This window comes from Schistocerca cancellata, chromosome 3, assembly GCF_023864275.1.
Source record: "Schistocerca cancellata isolate TAMUIC-IGC-003103 chromosome 3, iqSchCanc2.1, whole genome shotgun sequence".
Taxonomy (NCBI): Eukaryota; Metazoa; Arthropoda; class Insecta; order Orthoptera; family Acrididae; genus Schistocerca; species Schistocerca cancellata.
This window is the reverse complement of record NC_064628.1, coordinates 557,748,336-557,770,043: the sequence shown is the minus strand read 5'-3', so window position 1 is coordinate 557,770,043 and position 21,708 is coordinate 557,748,336. Positions and strand designations below refer to the sequence as shown.

Below are 21,708 nucleotides of genomic sequence, written 5' to 3'. Positions count from 1 at the left end.
AAAATCAACATCTTTTCAACTAATTTGTAGATTATTGGAAAATAGTAGGGGAATAAAAAATGTTATTCCTTATCGTTCTGCAGTCAATCTATTGCACTCTAAATTTCATTTTCCTCATGTGTTCACACTACTAGACATGCTAACCCAAAGTTTACATTGTTTTTGGGCCTGATTTTCATGCCCAACTTTCATTCTGGTTGTACAGCTTGGTATGTTTCCATAGCATAGTTTTCTAGCAAAATTGGAACAAAAATATCACATTTTTGACGTTTTTACAAAATCTTCAATTTTTTGCTTAATTCACTCAGTTCTGAAAAGTTCTATGGAAATGAAACTTTATATTTAAGAACCTTGTGTTGTTAGGTTGCTACATGCCAAGTTTCACATCCGTCATAGCATTAGTTCAGGAGATGCAAGAAGCCAAACTTCATAATTTTTTCGGGCGCCTATTTTTTGGCCGATTTACTTACAATTTTCTGGCTCAATATGGCTCATAAAATTCTTTTCATTATTGTTCTTAAGAGAATGCATAAAGTTGTACAAGATGGCCAAATTTTATTTCTTTACAAAAACTATTGCCCGAGATATTGCAGTTCAAAGTCGCCAAAAATTCACGCTGGCTCTGTGCGAGTCGTGTTCAGCCGAGAAATATTCAGCACAGGGTGGGTTGGGCAGTGCAGGCTGATCCGGTCCCAGCGATGGCTCCAAGGGACAGGCACACAGCACAGGTAGACGGATAACCCCACAGGCTGCGGCGCCTCAGTGCGCCAAGCAGGTGGCGCGCCTTCAGCAGTCAAAGGGTTAAACTATCTGCACGAAAATGTCTGTGTCCATTATTAGTGAAACATGGCATATGGATAACCTAGTAGTGTTTACTGCCCCATTTACCAATGAGGAAAAAACAGCTAATGTCTTATCAGAGCTCTGTAGCCATTTTTATTGCTTACAAATTCCTGAGGACTTAATGAAGTCAGCACATTTTGTAAGAGATCAGGATTTTGCTATAATTGCAGTTCTAAAGGACTTTGCTAGGCTTCCTTGCACTTGTCATCGTTTTAGCATTTTTCTTATACATACTTTTATGTCACAGATTTTATCTTCAGAGCCAGAACTAACCAGTGTAGGTGAGACATGCTCTTACAAAGCACTAGTGGCATGTTGTAAGAGCTGTGCATTCAAAGAGGCTCACAACATCACTCAAACAAGATGTCCAAGTACAGTGAAAGACTTGGTTAGACATGCTAGTTTCAGTACAGGATACTCTTATCAAGGTCAAGGAGTTGCTCCCACATAAGGAGTTAAGTAGATTTCAGAACATAGATAGTAGATCCTAAATGAATTTGTCACGTTTCTCAGGTCATTCAAAGATGCTAGCAATGATCCAAAGTGAGACAACTATCCAACTCTGTTTGGCACTCCTCAAGCAGTGTAACTTTCTGGATGATCGCTTGAGCCCTAATGAATCAGGGATGTGATGACAATAACTCAAATCAAGATGCAGAAGTTACATGAATGGTAGGGAATGACAATATCAAACATCACAAAAATTTTCTGTCTCTCATATCATGATCTTTTGGTGCTGAGCACTGATTATGTGGATAATGTTTTCATAGAGGTTGGTGAGTCAGCAACTATATGGGACTATTAACATAGAACATAATTAGTTGTCAGTGTTGCTACAAATTGTAACCTTCATTCTGCCCAGCTACTTATGGTTCACACAAAAGTACTTCAGGCCTGTCGAAACTACCACATCTGTTGAAATTCCAAGAGTATGCAAGAGGTCTGGACCATATGGACAAACACTGAAGTATCATTGTACCTCCCAACTGCTGTTGCTGAGGAGGGTGCAGAGACTAAAACATATTCTTGGATGGTGGGGAAAAAAATAGTACCTACTGTTACATATAAGGAGTGTAGTATATATTCCAGTCTTAACCCACTCTAGTGAGATCCTTACGTAATGGATGACACTTTATGGGTCACACTAACACTGATCTATGAAGTTCATGTGACTTAGATTATATAATGTCACTACTATTCAGATATTAAAGTAATATTATGATATGTTATTTGAATTTTTTCCAGTGTTCTCAAATAAAAAAAATGCCTTTGTGGAACATCACTGCCTTTCAAAGATTCCTTAATCTGCTGATAACCAATGACATAGGTGTGTTCTTAAATGACATCAGGCTGATTTTCTAATCCACACAGCTTGGAATAGGCATATTAAAGCTGTGTCTTCAGTTTCACAAGGTAGAATGATATGTACAATGCTAGTGGAATAAGAGACACTATGTATTATTTTGGCCACAGAAAATTGCGCGTATGAGATAATAATGAGTTGTGCAAGTTTTGCGAGCACTACTGTAAAATTAGGTCAGTGCTTAATGACTATTCCAAGACTACATTCATTCATTTTCTTGTACTGTTGTCATACTCAGTAATTTTTAGACAGTATGTGAATGTCAGTGGAATTGTTTGACATTTTGTGAATAGAAATTTAATATTAAAATAAATTTACAACAATCTTTGAAAAATGTTATACATGCATACACTGTCCATCCAAAAAGTTCTAAGACTTATTTTATTCCTGACACATAAGTGACATCAGTGTAGTAAATACAGTGGCAGCTTGAGGTAACAACTGTAAACAACAGCTACACATTTTTACCAGTCTACTGTGAGCAGGCACTGTTAAGTAATGGATGTGCAGGTGTAGTGTGTCAGTGTTGTCTTGTCACAAATCAGAATTGAGCAACATCTCTAGAGCAAAAGTTCAAGAAAGACATTCTCTGGAATGTGTGCAAAGTTTGTCCTGCACACCTGAACAAAAACAAAATACGGGTGCCTGCTATGACTTGATTGAAATGCAAAACAGGGACAATTCTTTCCTGGAAAAAAATTGTCAAGGGTGACCTGACTTGATGTTATCAGTATGAACCTACTAAAAAATGACAAAGTGTAGAAATTCAACTGATGGGTTGAAACACTGATGAAATAACTGACATTCAAGCCAATGTGATGTGTAATTTGAACAACATCGCAAGAAAGACTTCTCTGAGGTTTTCACATGGTTGAGTGAATATTCTGTGTATTTTACCCATGTGGGAGTGGAGGTAGGGTAAAAAATCATGCTGTTTCTCTATATTTTATTTATCCAGTCTGAAAACTTTTCGGACTAATGAGGTATGTACATACATACATATATACATACATACATACATACATAGGCTGCAAGTTTGTATATGACATCATAGGACCCACTGCTCAGTTAAAATGAGTATACACAACTAGTTTTTGATATGTGTATATTCTAAGTGAATTAGATTAATAAATGAGACACTATAAGTAATAGATGAGTTTTGCTGTTTGGGCAGCAAAATAACTGTTAGCACCAACAGGGAGGATACAAAAATACAGGCTGATAATAGCAAGAGAAGATTTCCGAAAGGGGCAATATCTAATAGAAATTTAAATGTTATGAAGTCTTTTCTGAAAGTATTTGTCATAAGTGTAGGAATATATCAAAATGAAATGGAGATGATAAGCAGTTCTGACAATAAGAGAATAGAAACTTTTGAAATTTGTTGCTATGGAAGAATGCTTAAGATTAGATTGGTAGATTGAGATTATATTGGTAGACTGAGTACTGAATTGCAATTATAACATAATTTGATATAAAGGAGAAGTCAGTTCATAGGAAACGTTCTGAGGCATCAGGGAATTATGAAATTGGCAAGGAAGTGTGTGGGGTAAAAACTGTAGAGGGTCATATACAATAAGAAGGTTAAAATGGATATAGGTTGCAGTAGTTATGCAGAGATGAAGAGGCTTGCATAGGATAGAATAGCATGGAGAGATGCATAAAACTATTCTTATGATTGAAGACAACAAGTGCAATTATAACAACACTCCACATGACGGTGGAAAAAAATGTCTTACCATGCAGAGTACAGCTGGAGCAGGAGTCAGCTTTGATATTTGAATCATTGTTAAAATTTCTGGCATTTGTCCCTCACATGCCCCAGCATAGAATAATCTGAAACATTAAAAAATAGGATTACTGTTTCTGAAATCTTTATAGCAATTGATAGTAACAGCCTACAACCAAACTGAGGAAAATGTATTAATGCAAATATAGCATTTTTGTGTAGTCTTGTTTCAGCATACAACCACTTTGAAGAATTTAAGAGACTATTGGGGTATTCATACATCTGACATCGCTAAAGTACCTACCTGGACAATAAATGTTATTGAATGATGATAGACTATCAGATCATTTAATTCTGTGCTAATGATGTGGCATGGAGTAAGATATAATGTGTTATGGCAGGAATGCTGCAATCTTAGGCTCTTCTAATTGCAGACAAATCTTCTGATATATCCAAGATAGCCAAAAGTAGATGCCCAATTTATTCTTCCTGTGTCTACTCAATATTAATCAAGCTATCAGTTTTCAGCCCAAAATATTTTGTTAAAGTATTAGTAATTTCTTAACTTTTTTCTGCTAATTGCTCACACTTTTGACAAGTCAGATTATTTGCAATAAATACAAAATTATTTCAATCCTTGTGAGATGAGTCCTAAAGTGGACATCACAAATCGTGAGTGTGTTAGCGCTTCAAATATAAACATAAAGAGTGAAAAATATGTGTAATATACAGATCTCGCAGTTAAGTGTATTGTGTGGCATATTATCACAAAAATACAGGAAAGGATGAAGTAGAAACAGTTAAACATAATGAAACAAATCAAGATAGCAAGTGCTCAGCAAAACAATCTTGTGAATACAGCCAAAAATTTCGAAAATAAACAAGAAAAAAGTCAGGCCAACAGGTGTAATTTTTGCTGTTGCAAGAGAGTTTGTTACGATATCAAGCTAGTGAAATTTGTATAAATTGTGGATGCAGCATAAATATAAATCAGTTTATGTACTGGTACTAGAGAAAATCTTAGTACAGTTCTGAACTATACATTTAAAGTGCACAAACAGTGCACAACAGTGACAGTATTCCAAGCATGCGTGCGTCTCTCTCTCTCTCTCTCTCTCTCTCTCTCTCTCTCTCTCTCTCTCTCTCTCTCTCTCTCTCTCTCTCTCTCTTTTTTTGGTGAAGCATAGCACAGAGAAGTAAACAACTATCGTCATGATGCGCATTCTGTAAATTGGTCAGCGCAAGGCACAGAACAAAATCAGCGGCTTGAAACTAAAATAGACAATAAAATAGTACAATGAAATACTCTGAACGAAATTTTCTGACAATGAATGAAAGACGAAATTTTGCAAGTGGGTGCTCTAATTCTGAAATTCTGAAGGTGGCAGGGGTAAAATACAGGGAGTGAAAGGCTATTTACAATTTGTACAGAAACCAGATGGCAGTTATAAGAGTCGAGGGACATGAAAGGGAAGCAGTGGTTGAGCAAACAGTAAAGGGAATGAAAGAAAAGTTCAGAGTAGGTATTAAAATCCATGGAGAAGAAATAAAAACTTTGAGGTTCGCTGATGACATTGTAATTCTGTCAGAGACAGCAAAGGACTTGGAAGAGCAGTTGAACGGAATGGACAGGGTCTTGAGAGGAGGGTATAAGATGAACATCAACAAAAGCAAAACGAGGATAATGGAATGTAGTCGAATTAAGTCGGGTGCTGCTGAGGGAAACAGATTTGGAAATGAGGCACTTAAAGTACTAATGGAGTTTTGCTATTTGGGGAGCAAAATAACAGACGATGGTCGAAGTAGAGAGGACTGGCAATGGCAAGGAAAGTGTTTCTGAAGAAGAGAAATTTGTTACCATCGAGTATTGATTTAAGTGTCAGGAAGTTGTTTCTGAAAGTATTTGTATGGAGTGTAGCCATGTATGGAAGTGAAACATGGACGATAAATAGTTTGGACAAGAAGAGAATAGAAGCTTTTGAAATGTGGCGCTACAGAAGAATGCTGAAGATTAGATGGGTAGATCACATAACTCATGAGGAAGTATTGAATAAGATTGGGGAGAAGAGAAGTTTGTGGCACAACTTGACCAGAAGAAGGGATCGGTTAGTAGGACATTTTCTGAGGCATCAAGGGATCACCAATTTAGTATTGGAGGGCAGCATGGAGGGTAAAAATCGTAGAGGGAGACCGAGAGATGAATACACTAAGCAGATTCAGAAGGATGTAGGCTGCAGCAGGTACTGGGAGATGAAGAGGCTTGCACAGGATAGATTAGCATGGAGAGCTGCATCAAACCAGTCTCAGGACTGAAGACCAGCACCACCACCACCACCACCACCACCACCGCCACCACAACAACAACAACAACAACAACAACAACGTTCTAATTCACATCTTGTTTGAAGGCTCTAGAAGAACAATTAAACTGTGTGTGTGTGCGCAACAAATATTGTGTCGATTCATTCAGATATCCAAAAATGTAGACCAAATTTGCAAAAGGAAAAACAAAACATCGACTCTGCTGAATGTTCCGATAATTGTGTTACATCACACATCTCAGTATAAGTATATATTGCACCAACAGAAATGGAATTAGCATACCAGCAAGACAGGGTACAGACAAATTATGTCGTGTATAGCTGAACAAGTACATTGTAATAGCAGGTGAACAATACAATCATGCCACAGTACTTGATGTAAACAGATTCCTAAGATGACAAGATTTCACATGCCAGGACTTGCATATAAACAAAAGAGGAACTATGCAGAGAATTGAAGTATGCAGTAACAACAAAAAAGCAGGCCATTGTCATGGGAAAAAATGTAGCAGTAACCGTCATGCAAGAAGTACAAAAATCCTCTATAGAATCAAAAAACCAGGCAGATGGAAAAACTGGACCATCACATTCAAACAATGCGGTAGACCATGCTGAATCAATGAAAATAGAAGCAAATGCAGCATTAAGAGTAGTACTGGAATAAACACAGTGTAAAAAACAGGAAGATCACAATGTGCCAACAGAAACAACTGATAATGGATTAAGCACAATAAAGGAACCATCACACACAGCACCACAAAAAGATTGTGAACTACATCAAAGCATACAACCAACAACTTCAGAAGTTGAACAAATAGAAAGGAAATCAATGTGGACTTCACAGAGGGTATGAGCAGTTCCCCACTATTTAGCAAAAGATTTTTTATTCCACAGCCAACGAAAGAGAAGGACAAGATAAATAATAATGAATACAGCCTAGCCACATATCACGCTCCAACTACAACAGATATTCAGCAACCCAGAACTCATAAAAGGGGAAAAAAAGAACATTAAAATCTTGTACCAAAATATTCAGTACTTGAGCAACAGAAAACCTGAAGTGGAAGTGGTCCTGAATGAAGCACAACCAGATAAATTACACATCAGTGAGAACGGGCTAAATGAAGCAGAGCTTAGCAGCCTAATAAGAGACTGAGTTGATTAAATATTTCTGTAGATCAAAACACAAAGGTGGAGGTGTTGCTACATACAAAAAGAAAATTGGGAGTCTACAAGGTACTGAATGCTGTAAATATGTAATCCTTTCAGCTTGCATTGAAAGAGATTTTGAAATCACCAGCTTCATGAGAGAAGAGCTCAGATTTATCTGTGTATACAGGTCCCCAAGTGGTAATATTACATTTCCGAAAAAACTAGAAAAATTATTACTGAAGATTAAAATGAATGATGATGTAATATGTGGAGACTTTAACATAGATATGGATAAAGAATCAAAACCAAAACAAAAATTGAAAGAGACATTATTACAGTGTAACATGAAAACAATAATAGATGTACCTACAAACATGACTGATCATAGTCAAACCATCGTTGACAACATAATCATAAATATTGAGAATAGTAAAGGTGAAGCAAAAGTTCTACAGACAGCAATCTCTGAACATCGTGGGTTAATAATCCAGATCCACATAAATAGTAGCCCAAAAACAGAAGAAATGCAAGATAAGAAAGAAGTCGCGATTATCAATGTACAAAACATGAAACTTTCAAAACAACAGTGAAGAAAGAAGAATGGGCCAAAACAATACAAGCACTAGGTACAAATGAGAAGTATGATGCATTTCTTAAGAAACTAATGCATCACTTTCATACAGTCTTCCCCAAAGTAGCCTATCAGTAAAAGCAGGGTCACAGTTAGAAATGGATTACAAAAGAAATAACTGAACTCAGGACTTAAGTGAAGGAACTCAGACAAGCAGGGAATATGGAGATATACAAACAGTATCAGGAGTAGTACAAGCAATTAATAAAGGAAGCAAAAGCCATTTCAATAAACAGAGCCATAGCAAATTCAAATCAAAAAAGTAAAAGAACATGGGATATAATCAACAGTAAAAGATATAGCCAAAAAAGTGTAAAAGACAGCAATTTTATTAAGTCAATGATAATTGATGACAACGTGGTTACAGATGGAACAAAAATTGATAATACACTGAATGACAACTTTATAGATGCTGTCCAAAAGTTACAAGGGAAAACAGATCAGTGGTCAAAGCATACTAAAACATTTGGCCAGCCATGCCACTCAGTGTTCCTGGAACCAGTGACAAAAACAGAACTCATAAAAATAATCCAGAAATTAAAACCCAAAAAGTATGCAGGAGAAGATGAAGTATCAAATTATTTAATAAAACTTGTGAATGAAGAAATAATCAAACCTCTTTTGGATATTGCAAACTGCTCATTTAGAGGAGTATTCCCAGAAAAATTAAAAGTAAGCAAAGTAGTACCAGTATTTAAGAAAGGAGACAAAAATGGTCCAAATAACTACAGATCAGTGTCTTTAATCTCTGGTTTCTCAAAAATACTAGAGATTCTCATATATAGTAGGTTGACCACATTCCTGGAGAAAAACAGTGTTTTGATTCGAGCATAACATGGTTTCCAAAATGAGAAATCTACAGAAACCACTATCTCAAGCCTCACAGAACTGTCTCAAGCCTCACAGAAGCCGTTATAGACGTGTTAGACAAAAAAAACTGTCTGCTATGTTCTGGGTTTGTCTATAGAGTTTGACACAATCACCCATACTACACTTATTGAAAAACTTGAAAGCTATGGTATTTACGGACATGCAGCCAAATGGATAGAATCGTACATCAACAACAGAAAGTACTATGTGGAAACAGAAACTGGATGCAGATCTGAAATCAGAAGTATTAAGTATGGAGTGCCTCAAGGATCTGTACTTGGCCCACTTCTATTCAATCTATTTGTAAAAAATATTGCTGTCAGTGAGAAAGATAAAAAAAAAATACTACATGCAGAATACATGACACTAATGAATGAAGTCTGGAAACACAGAAAAGAAGTGCATTTATGTCGATAAATAACACTGTACAGTGGCTCATACAAAATAACTTTATTTTAAATCTAAAAAAGACATAATAAATGATGTGTGGTGTAAGTGTGTTTGGGGGAACAATAGAAAATTTTTGGTTAAAATGACATTATTTTTACCTTTTTCAAAACATGTATTTAAAAATTTGTAATACCTTGATGAAGTGAGCAGAATTCCATTAACAGCTCCAAAAGTGGATAATGCCACAAAGACTGGTATAGTCCATGCCATAAATCCAAATAAGCGGTTCGCAAAGGTCTGTTAAAAGAGAGCACATTTTAAAACACTTGTGACAGAAGAACTGAACATATACAATGGAAAAAGATGTCTTTTACAACTAAACCAACAGTTCCTTCAAAACACACCATGCTCACTCCAGAGACACAGAATTTTCTTTTTAACACCTATTGTGTCCAGTCATCAAACACTTTTTTTTTTTTTACATACAAAACATCACTTACTGATCATTCTCCTAAAATAATCTGCAAGGAAATTCAAAGAAGAGATAGTGCTTGTGTACAATAACAACAGAAACAACCACAATTCATCAATGATCATTTTATAGAATGATATAGACTAGTCACATAGGAATCATACTATTGGCTATATGAAATCAATGCTTAACTATGTCAGGCAGAAAGAATTATGATTATACGCAGAATATAACATTTTGTAAGATTATACTTACCACAGCTACAGCTTCAGAACCCAGGACTTCTTCTGGAGATAAAGTTGTGTAGAATGCTACATTGGTCATGACATAGACAACAGTGACAAGTGTGCATGAAATTGCAATGGCCCGGGGCAAATTCCTTATAGGATCCTTTAGTTCTTCAATGATGAAATTCAGATAATTCCTATAAAGCAGAATAATGTTATTGGTAATAACAAATATTAAGACAAACAATAACTGTAAATTAAAATTAGACAGTATGTTGTAATCTGGTGCTTGAGTAAACTGTGTAAGAAGATTCCTGCCGGCTCGCAGCACTGTTGCCAGCTTTCAGCTGCAAAGTGCTAATGGTAGCAGGCAAAAACAGTAGCCATCTATGGGGCTGTGAAACACTGAGGTAGTGCCATAGAGATGTTTGCAAAATCACATTACATTATTGGTTGAGGTAGGCCTGCAAAGCAGTCACAACTAGCTCACTGCAACTGTCAGGGATCAATGTGTATCAACTCACCTATGGTCAGTTCTATTTTCATAAGCTTCCTACAGATAAAAAAAGGATAATAGTTCTTACTTACAATTAATTTTTATCTGATATTTTGCTACAAGTTCATATACCATGTAGTACAGATGAATGTGTTAATACACTCCTGGAAATGGAAAAAAGAACACATTGAAACTGGTGTGTCAGACCCACCATACTTGCTCCGGACACTGCGAGAGGGCTGTACAAGCAATGATCACACGCACGGCACAGCGGACACACCAGGAACCGCGGTGTTGGCCGTCAAATGGCGCTAGCTGCGCAGCATTTGTGCACCGCCGCCGTCAGTGTCAGCCAGTTTGCCATGGCATACGGAGCTCCATCGCAGTCTTTAACACTGGTAGCATGCCGCGACAGCGTGGACGTGAACCGTATGTGCAGTTGACAGACTTTGAGCGAGGGCGTATAGTGGGCATGCGGGAGGCCGGGTGGACGTACCGCCGAATTGCTCAACACGTGGGGCGTGAGGTCTCCACAGTACATCGATGTTGTCGCCAGTGGTCGGCGGAAGGTGCACGTGCCCGTCGACCTGGGACCGGACCGCAGCGACGCACGGATGCACGCCAAGACCGTAGGATCCTACGCAGTGCCGTAGGGTACCGCACCGCCACTTCCCAGCAAATTAGGGACACTGTTGCTCCTGGGGTATCGGCGAGGACCATTCGCAACCATCTCCATGAAGCTGGGCTACGGTCCCGCACACCGTTAGGCCGTCTTCCGCTCACGCCCCAACATCGTGCAGCCCGCCTCCAGTGGTGTCGCGACAGGCGTGAATGGAGGGACGAATGGAGACGTGTCGTCTTCAGCGATGAGAGTCGCTTCTGCCTTGGTGCCAATGATGGTCGTATGCGTGTTTGGCGCCGTGCAGGTGAGCGCCACAATCAGGACTGCATACGACCGAGGCACACAGGGCCAACACCCGGCATCATGGTGTGGGGAGCGATCTCCTACACTGGCCGTACACCACTGGTGATCGTCGAGGGGACACTGAATAGTGCACGGTACATCCAAACCGTCATCGAACCCATCGTTCTACCATTCTTAGACCGGCAAGGGAACTTGCTGTTCCAACAGGACAATGCACGTCCGCATGTATCCCGTGCCACCCAACGTGCTCTAGAAGGTGTAAGTCAACTACCCTGGCCAGCAAGATCCCCGGATCTGTCCCCCATTGAGCATGTTTGGGACTGGATGAAGCGTCGTCTCACACGGTCTGCACGTCCAGCACGAACGCTGGTCCAACTGAGGCGCCAGGTGGAAATGGCATGGCAAGCCGTTCCACAGGACTACATCCAGCATCTCTACGATCGTCTCCATGGGAGAATAGCAGCCTTCATTGCTGCGAAAGGTGGATATACACTGTACTAGTGCCGACATTGTGCATGCTCTGTTGCCTGTGTCTATGTGCCTGTGGTTCTGTCAGTGTGATCATGTGATGTATCTGACCCCAGGAATGTGTCAATAAAGTTTCCCCTTACTGGGACAATGAATTCACGGTGTTCTTATTTCAATTTCCAGGAGTGTGTATTTTCTGGCTGATTAGCTGCACCAAAGAAACAACTTTCATCAAAGCATCATAGCATTCAAACTATCAAGAGCTCCAACAAACTTAAATAACATCTTGAGTAGTCAGTTTATACGACAGACTTCAGTTTTCATAAATTGATTTTCAAAAAGAATATATCATGGGTAATAAGTTTAAATTATGTGTAAATGTGCACAGAAATAAAGAGATGTGAATAGAAATTTTGTCACTTTACGTTTGTTGTACTCAATGTATGTAAGTTACCACTTACCATCCATTATATGCAAACAGCCCCGAATAGAATGACAGGGCCACAGATGTCACTTCAGATTTAGTATTTTCAAATGTGAAGTATTCTGTCTGGCCTAAAACAAATACATAAAAGAAAATTATATTTCTTCCAATACAAATAAGAGTTTTTTTTTTCTTTCTTAAGTAACTACTGTGCATCCAACTATTTAATGTTGCTATATCTGACAGAAAATGTGTTTTCCTACCAAACCAGAAATGATTTTTATCATTAAAAACGACTTCTTTGCTTACTAGCAGTGCTTACAGTAGTATTAAATCATCAAGGTTCAGAATATGATAAACAACATGATTATATGTCTTATGGTGTACATGCACAATTCATGTCTCACTTGTTGAAGTACAGTAAATGTGTTCATAAAGTCTTACCCATGAAAACTGTCATCATGAGCAATGAACCAATGTGGCAGTAGCATTAGTATTGTATTTGAGTAGAAGAAGTAGAAAATGAAAATAAAGATATCGAACAGATACAACTGTCTAACGAAGATATAAAAAAAAATTTACTTATTAGATAAGATCTGGCACAGACCACAGCAAGCTATCATTCATCATAAGTGGTTCTGTAATGTACCAAACAAAAAACACTCTTGGTTTAGTGTCCATTTAATCCAAATTTTAATGTAGAGGTTTCTACTGTTTTAATTACTCAAAAAAGGTATCTCTACTTACATGATCTCAGTCTCAGTTTGTTTGACTTAAATTCAGTCCAATATCTTTTACCTAGTCAATTCCATAATTTCATTCATTATACATAGGTTTATTCATAAGTACCACTGACATATCAGAAGATAACTGTATAAAACCTACAAGACATATATGAGGTGTTACGCAAAATATCCAAGAGTTTGACTGTAAAAGTCAGAAAACTGGACTTACATCCTAATGTCCTCTCTCGCCTTCAAACTAGTCACATTAGGCATTTATTCAGTGATCCCAGTGTTGTTCAGTGTGTTCAGGACCTGTTGCAGTTCAACTTGCATGTTTTAAATTCAATCAAAACACCACCCTTTCAATGCAGTTTTCGTCTTCACGAACAGGTAGAAATCACACAGGTATAGGTATCGTGACTAGTGGGGGTGGAGGACCATTGCCATGTTGTTTTTGGCTGGGAATTCCTTTACAGTGAGAAGAGGTGTGTGCAGATGTATTGTTATGGTGCACCAAACAGTCTTTTTTTCCGTAAATCTGGCCGTTTGTGCCAAATACTTTCCCTCAGTCACCTCAAAACCTCGCAGTAAAACTGCCCATTGACAGTCTGACTAGGTAGGACAAACTGCCTGTGTACTATTCCTTGAATGTAAAAAAAAATTAAAAAAAGCATTGATTTCATGTTGTGAACATGACCAGTTGCTTTCAGCCTGGGAGAAGATGGCGTTTTCCATTGCGATGACTGCTGCTTCATTTCAGGGTCATAGCCATAGGTCCAAGATTAATCACCTGTTATGACACTGGATAAGAATTCCGAGCACTCTTTAACTCTTTGTTACAGTTCAGTGCAAGACAGAATCCTGAGGGTTTGTTGATCGATGCTGAGAAGGCGAGGACCAAACTTTGCTGCAATTTGTCTCATGTTCAGTTCATCAGCTAGAATTTATTGACATGTACCATAAGACGGCCTAAGTCTGTGACAAACATTGTGAACTGTCTGCCTCTGGTCTTTGTGAATCACCCCATGTAATTTCATGGTCATTTCCGGTTTTGTTCACATTGATCATCAACCAGAATGGGTAGCACCTTCTAGAAAAATGTCATATTAGTAAACAGAGCATTCCTACAGGTTTAGATTTGTAATACATGCCATTGTCTAGCTGCAGAGTGCACCACTGAACATGTAGACAAATCACTGTGTATTGTCACAATGAGTTAATCATGCCTGCAGATAGGCAAACCAATGAACAGATTTCCATAGTAGGCTGCTGCTGTTGCACCTTTCCGAGCAATGAATTGTGCTCATGTAAAGACTTTTCCCACGTCACAAATGGTTCCCATATTGAGCACCTGTAATGTGAGTTTAAGACTTAGATGCTCTATTCACTGACAGATATTTTTGTATGTCTTTAAGTTTTCACACAGCTGTTTTCCAAAAACTGGAGGTACTTATGTATCAGTTTGTAAAAGATGACAAATAAGTTGATGTGCAGAGTGCATGTAAGAAAAACAGTCAGAAAGTGCGACAAAGTCCCAAATGACTTTGGTTGGGGGATAAGTTCACTGTAAAAAAGGGAGAGAAATTAGGATTTAATGCCATGTGAATGATGGGATCATTAGAGACCTAACAGAAGTTCAGAACGGGGAAGAATGGAGACTGATACTGGCTGTGTGCCTTTCAAAGGTACTGTTCCAGTTAGTTCACTGTAATCAATACATTTTTCAATGAGGTACTGTCCATTATCTGAAGAAGAATAATTAATTTTTATGGTCATATAATCATGAATTCCAGAAAGATATGAAAGTGAGAAGGATGAAGGAAGGAAGGAAGGAAGCTAGGAAGTAAGATTTAAGATTAATGACTTGTCAAAGGCATTGTAATATGGGAGGCTCATTTGCTCAGCTGGATGAGGTTGTCAGAGGAAACTGGCCATGGTCTATTCAAGGGAACCATTCATCTGGAAGGAAACCATGTAAAACATAAATCTGAAGAGATCCCACTTCTTCCAAGTGGAAGTCCTGTACATCAATCACTGTGTTTCATAAGTACGAACTGTGTGAGAAAGTACATTTATGAAGATGTTTGAAAACCAATGCTCAACAAGAACCAATACTGCTGTAGAGCACATATAATAGAAATAAGGTTCCCTTTCCTTCATGAGGGGAGAAAAAACAATTGGTTTTCCCGCCATTAAAAATTAGATATGGATAACATTTACCACATTTTGCTTTTTTGAATCACTACCCCAAGCTTCAACATCAATTTCAATTGAATCAATCACTCTCACTTGCTACATGACTTAATTGTAGAACACTATTGTTAAGTGTATTCAATGCTCTGCAACAAAAATAAACTTGACCAAATTTACAGAGTTGAATGTAATGACCTATTTTTTTGAATTCTCAATTTAAATCCAGTTTCATCGTATTGTCCCATTTTGAGTACACATGTCCCGAGTGAGTCCACACAGCTTCTGTCATTATGGCTGCTTCAGACCAGATACAGAAGCTGCAGAACATAGCCTTGCGGCAAGAATTACACACTCAGTACTTCATTAGGTTTGCTGTGTTGCACTGTATACACATGAAGTAGTTAAATCGCTCAGTTGATCAACATCTTCATCTCATTTTATTGTAGCTTTTCAGTAATGCCCAGAATTCGTTGATTGTAATCTCTTATGAGCAGTGCATCGTTCACAAGTACTAAACTCCTGAATATTCTGACTATCAAAATGTCAATTTAATTTTTATTTTTAGTCCTGTAGGTACCATATTCTGTTACCTCTTTCAAGGATGATATCTTTTTAAGATTTTGCTTCATTTTTACATGTTTGTGTAACTTCCAACTATGACACAACAATTCATTTTTTCAATGTTGACAAGAAAAAGCAATGCTCTAGGTGAAATTCAATTACATTTCTGAAGAATATTGCAGTAGCTCTAAGATGGTAACTCAGCAATTTTCCTATATCAAAGAATGTGATTTCTTAAAACTGTCATTTTAAATTAATTATCTATCCTTTTCATAATTTCAATTCAAACTTTCTATTAAGTCTTCCATTAACCTAGTTCACTTGATAACTCACTTTACACATGTCACACTACCAGAAAAAAGTTAGTACATCTGGAAATATGGCATCAATTTTTATCCGATGACAACATGTGCCACTAGGGGGATAGTAGATGTACTGATAATTGTTTCAACATCATCTGCCTATGCCTGTATTAGTGGACACGTGGAAATTCTCACACCTGTAGACGAGGTTCTGATGTACATGCTGCACAGTCACCCACAACTATCGTCGTATTGTAAGCGAAGCAGTGGCAGATTGTACAGCTACCACAGCACAGATAAGATGATGATGATGTTGTTGTTGTTGTTGTTGTTGTTTGGATTGTGGGGTGCTCAACTGCGTGGTTATTAGCGCCCATACAAATTCTCAACCTTTGCTCAGTCCAATCTCGCCACTTGCATGAATGATGATTAAATAATGAGGACAACACAAACACCCAGTAATCTCAAGGCGGGTGAAAATACCTGATCCCGCTGGGAATCGAACCCGGGACCCGGTCCTCAGGAAGCGAAAACGTGACCGCAAGACCACTAGCTGCAGACAGCACAGATAAGAGGGCTAGTGAGCCCTGATGGGTCAACATGAACTGTTGCGAACCTGTTATTAGCAGTGGGACTATGGGAATGCACACCTCTAGCCTGTCCAGTATCGACATGCACAGCTCGACTTATGCCACCAGGCGATCACCTGGAAGATGGAAAGGTGCGCTATGGTCTTCAGTGAAAGTGATGGCCCTTTGCACAAACTACGTAGACCTGGTGAGAAATGTTTAGAAGAGTGCTTTCATACAGGACACTGGCCCCATCCCAGACGTTGCAATCTAGGGTACAATAAGCTACAACTGTCGTTCAGCTTTGGTGTTTCTTGAGGGGATGCCAACCAGCACTTGGTATGTAGAGAATATTGTTAGACCCATTGTTTTACTGTTCTTGAAGAAGGAAAGTGATGTGTTGCTCCAACATGATAATGCTCGTCCACGCACTGCCGTGAAACTCAACGTGCTCTGAAAGACGTGCAGCAACTTACCTGGCCAGCACAGTCTCTGGACTTGTCTCCAATCGAGCACATATGGGATATGATGGAACAAGAAGTGACTTGTGCGATTCGTCAACCTACAACTCTTACAGAACTACATGAACAGGTCGAGCAGACGTGGTATAACGTATCCCAGGAGAGTATTCGCCATCTGTACGATCGGCTGGATGCCAATTTAGCATCGGCGAGGCTATGCCACGTACTAATATGGATGTTTCAGCATCGGTCGATACCTGATACCTCGGAAACGCTTGTGTTATTAACGTACAAATGTAAATATTTCATGTACTCCACAGCATTGTTGCAATAATAAATCTTGAGGAACTGAAAACCTCTAAGTGGTATACTAATTTTTTTTTGGCAGTGTATGTAATTTTTTTACGTCATTTTATCAACATTTTCACGTCATTTTAGTATTAATTTTCCAGGTATTTGTAGATCTTAAAAATTCGGGCCCTGCAGTTACAGGTCCTATTTAATATTCGTAAAGTAAATGAATTCTAACTCGGGGCAATTGCCCCCCTCCCACCACTGGCACCACCCCCTCCCCCTCCCGACCCAGCGGGTCACTGATTACGTCGATGTGCAGCTCGATCACACAGGCGTTTTAACATCAGGCCGAAGTTTTTCTCCTCCAGGCGTTCGAAATAAACCACTATTTAGTCCAGCTGCTTTGTTCCCTCTGTATGTACCAATGTGTTCAGACTGCGACCCAATTCCGTCAGCTAAGCCACCATCACAGTCGTGATTGTCTGCAGACGAACAAATGGCCGTAATTTAGTAGTCAGAAATCAAAAGGTAGCAAACGTCAGTGTCATTTCGCAAACACTTATTTACGTCAACACTTGTGTCGGAGTGTCCTGAAATGTTTTCAAATGATTCACGAACTCCGGTCGACATTGCCACCACTTTCGTTATTCAGTGTACAAGTTCGAAATTCCAACTCCAAATCCAGTAAAAAATGGTTCAAATGGCTCTGAGCACTATGGGACTTAACAGCTGTGGTCATCAGTCCCCTAGAACGTAGAACTACTTAAACCTAACTGACCTAAGGACATCACACACATCCATGCCCGAGGCAGGTTTCGAACCTGCGACCGTAGCAGTCGCGCGGTTCCGGACTGCGCGCCTAGAACCGCGAGACCACCGCGGCCGGCCCAAATCCAGTAGCATTGTTTTTCAATAATTCTCCTTCGTCCATCCTATTCAGTGCACCTTTTTGTTCGTGAACACCACCACCTTCTTTCCCTTTCAAGTCATTTTACACCCGTAACAAACGGGGCAACACAGCACTGTAAAACTTAACGTTAAGTCCAGAACTGAAACAGCCAGGATCCTTGTATGGTGGTTGGCTGTATCTTAAACTTAATGACTGTCATCGACGATTGTTACCGTTATTACTTCCGGAGTATCAAATGCTCTACACTTATTTTACGAAGAGTCCGGTTTAATGAGGGCCGGATAAACGAGGTTTCACTATAATTTTCACAGCCCGCAACGACCACGGCACTAGCGTACTGTGTTGTCGCAGTAGGTCATCTGCAGCTACACAGTTGCAGAGAAATCTTATTCGCGAGAAATAAGAAAATTTGGCGGAAACAGACGCGCGCGTACTAACTGTCACAACATTCGAGAAACAGGAAGTGCCCACTATCTGGTAAGCTGGTGGTAGGTTGGTCAATTTAGCAATTGAAGGTCTGAAAGGCTTACTCGGTAAAGTGCGCTACCTAGCGGCGCTAACTGGCCGCTTCCTGCAAGGTCTGCGACCGCCTCCGCTCCACAAAGAGCTGCCAACAAACGCGGCTGGAAGTGGTAAGGAGGGCGGGAGAGCGGCAGGGACGAGGGACGGGAAAACATCCCGACCTGCTGGGGCGCTCCTGCAGGCTCCAGGACAATGGCCCAATCAGCTGCACTTAATGCGCGTTGTGACTCACCGACTGGCTGCCTAAGGAGAAGTACATTACCTCAACAATTGAACTAAAATCTATGAGCATTGCTATTTCAGCTCATCTAAACTGTTCAGCTGTAAAGGTGCGAAAATAATCAGTTGCAGTAGGATTTTTTGTAGGAAATTTCCGCCATTTGACTGTAAATTGTTTGTTTACTTCACACTATCATGTTTTCGGCTTCCTAGCCATTCTCAAGTGCATTCTGAAATATTACAATACATCTCATCTGCCTTTGACATGTCACTGTGCACAATGTCAGCCACATTATGTATCTTCGCTATGCACTCACATCTTGAAATACGACAACTGATCTACAAGTTGATGACATATCACAGACAGGTGAGATACATCGTAGCTTTTCAGCATGCATTTGAGAATGGCTATAGAGCCTAAATCATGACTGTGTGAAATAAAGTTTACAGTCATATGGCGGTAATTTCATTCAAACAATTCTACATGACTGTAGTCCCCACACGAAGGAAAAATCATTAGTTGCCCTAGGGATTTCCAAACCGACCTTCGTTAGCGTACTTCCAACTCACGTTATGTTCTACCCCGTAAAAATTCTTGTTCAGTCCGAGGACCGGTTGGATGAAGCTCACCACTCTACTCTATCCCCTGAAAGCCTCTTCATCTCTGCAAAACTTCAGCAACCTAAGTTCATTCGAACGCAGCAGAATGCCATCCCCCTCTTCTGTCTACTTTCCTCTTCATTTCTGCGTATGTAGTGTGTCCCACATCATTCATAATCTGCTGCATGTATGACTCATTGATCGTCCTCAGCGATTCCTTCCCTCAATAGCTACTCCCGATATTGTATCAGTGATGGAACTGGGTCTTAAAATGAGTCCTACGACGTTGTCTCTTCTTCTGTGGAGGCACATTCAAAGAGGTCTGATTTCCTGTACACGTCTCAGCATCTTTTCATTGGTAGCTCTGTCTCTCCAACTGATCTTTATTGTTGTTCTGCTGCACCAGTCCGCAGGACATGTAACTGTTTTCTCTATAGTTACCCTATTGCCCAAGTTTCACACCCGTATAGGGCTACACTCAAAACTAATGCTTTCATAACCCGTTTCCTTATTAAAGTTTTTTTTTAATCAAATGCAACTTTGACCTGCTGTATTCTGCTTACAATTTCTCTCCGATTTTTACTATCCCTTGTAATCTTGTTTCCCGAATAGGCAAATTGCTCTATCATTTCCAGTTCCTCTCCTCCAGTTCTTATTCTTAAAGGTTCATATTCTTCCTCAGCACGGCATACCGTTCCTTAATCTTGGCTTGTTTGTTCTCATACCATACTGACGACAAAAAATCCTTTCCAGTGTACTGAGGATCTTCTCCAGATCTTCTGCTGTCTCCGTGACCACAGCAGTATCATTGTGTAACGCAGCACGTCTACTTTCTCCCCATTAATTTTGCTTCCCACCTCAGCAGTCCAATGAACTTTGTCTATAACTTCCTGGCACTGACTATAAGAGGTGAAAGAGCACATCCTTGTCTCACGCCTTTTCTAATTTTTGCTTCTCGTTCCCGATGAAAATTTCTAATCACAGCCACTTCGTTCTTGTAGAAGGTGTGTATCACCCGCGTGTCTAAAAAAAAGACTTGCTTTCTTCAGTACTCTGAACATCTCTTGTCGTGTCATGAATATCTTTTCTCCTTAGTTTGATTGAATAACACCTCATTAATTATCCAATTTACACATCTGATCTTCAGCATTACTCTGTAGCACATTTCAGAAACCTCTGATCTACATGTCTGAACTGTTTAGTGTTCAAATTTCACTCTCATACAAGGCTACACTTTAGATAAATACCTCCATGAAATACTTCATAACACATTTACAATAGAAGTTAACAAATTTATCATTTTTAGAAATGCTTCTCTTGCTGTTCTACTGTGCATTTTATATCCTCTACTTCAGGCAGTCATATACAATGCTGTTCAAGTAACAAAATTCAGCCACTACTTTTAGTGCCTCATTTCCTAATCTAATTCCCTCAGTGCTGCCTGGTTTAATTCGAATGCATTACTTCACCCTTTGCTTTACTTTCGTTAATGTTCACCTTGTGTCTTCTTTTAAAGACACTATCCAATCCGTTCAACTGATCTTCCAAGTCTTTTATCCGACAATAAGAACGTTATCCGCAAACCTCGAAGTTTTATAATTTCCTTTCTAAGTTTCTTCTTGGTTTCCTTTACTAATGCATAAACTCATTAAGATAAAGTGTAGACTACAACACTGTCTCACTCCCTTCTTATCTACTGTAAGACATATTTAAAAGAAAAAACAAAAAAACAGATTACCGTACACATTTCAATCTGAAAAAAACCTGGGAGATTTCTAATTAAATACTTCTAGTACTAGATCCGCAATGTCGTGATAGCATTGAAGCGCTGTACAATAACAGAAGAAAGTGTTACTTTAAGGTAACTATGAATATATTTACAATTTTTAATTATTTCTTTAATGGTTAAATGTATTGCAAATCATAAAGTAAGTGGTAATGCTTCCAGACTGAGTACGGAAATTCATAATGTGGCTTGTTGACAAACTTTCCAGAGTGTCACAGAAATGCTGAAGAAACTCAGACACTTCCTATTACAGTT

At 39.1% G+C, this 21,708-nt stretch overlaps 1 protein-coding gene across 1 annotated transcript in view; it reads right to left on the bottom strand.

The window, feature by feature from the left end:
- Positions 1–21,708, bottom strand: part of LOC126175402 (large neutral amino acids transporter small subunit 1) — a 386,698-nt gene that overhangs the window by 38,455 nt on the left and 326,535 nt on the right. The window contains exons 4-7 of the mRNA XM_049922194.1: positions 12,349–12,442; positions 10,027–10,195; positions 9,493–9,596; positions 3,946–4,042 (exon numbers count right to left, since the gene is read on the bottom strand). Coding sequence (XP_049778151.1) covers positions 3,946–4,042; positions 9,493–9,596; positions 10,027–10,195; positions 12,349–12,442 — 464 coding nt within the window. The remainder of the gene's footprint in view (positions 1–3,945; positions 4,043–9,492; positions 9,597–10,026; positions 10,196–12,348; positions 12,443–21,708) is intronic.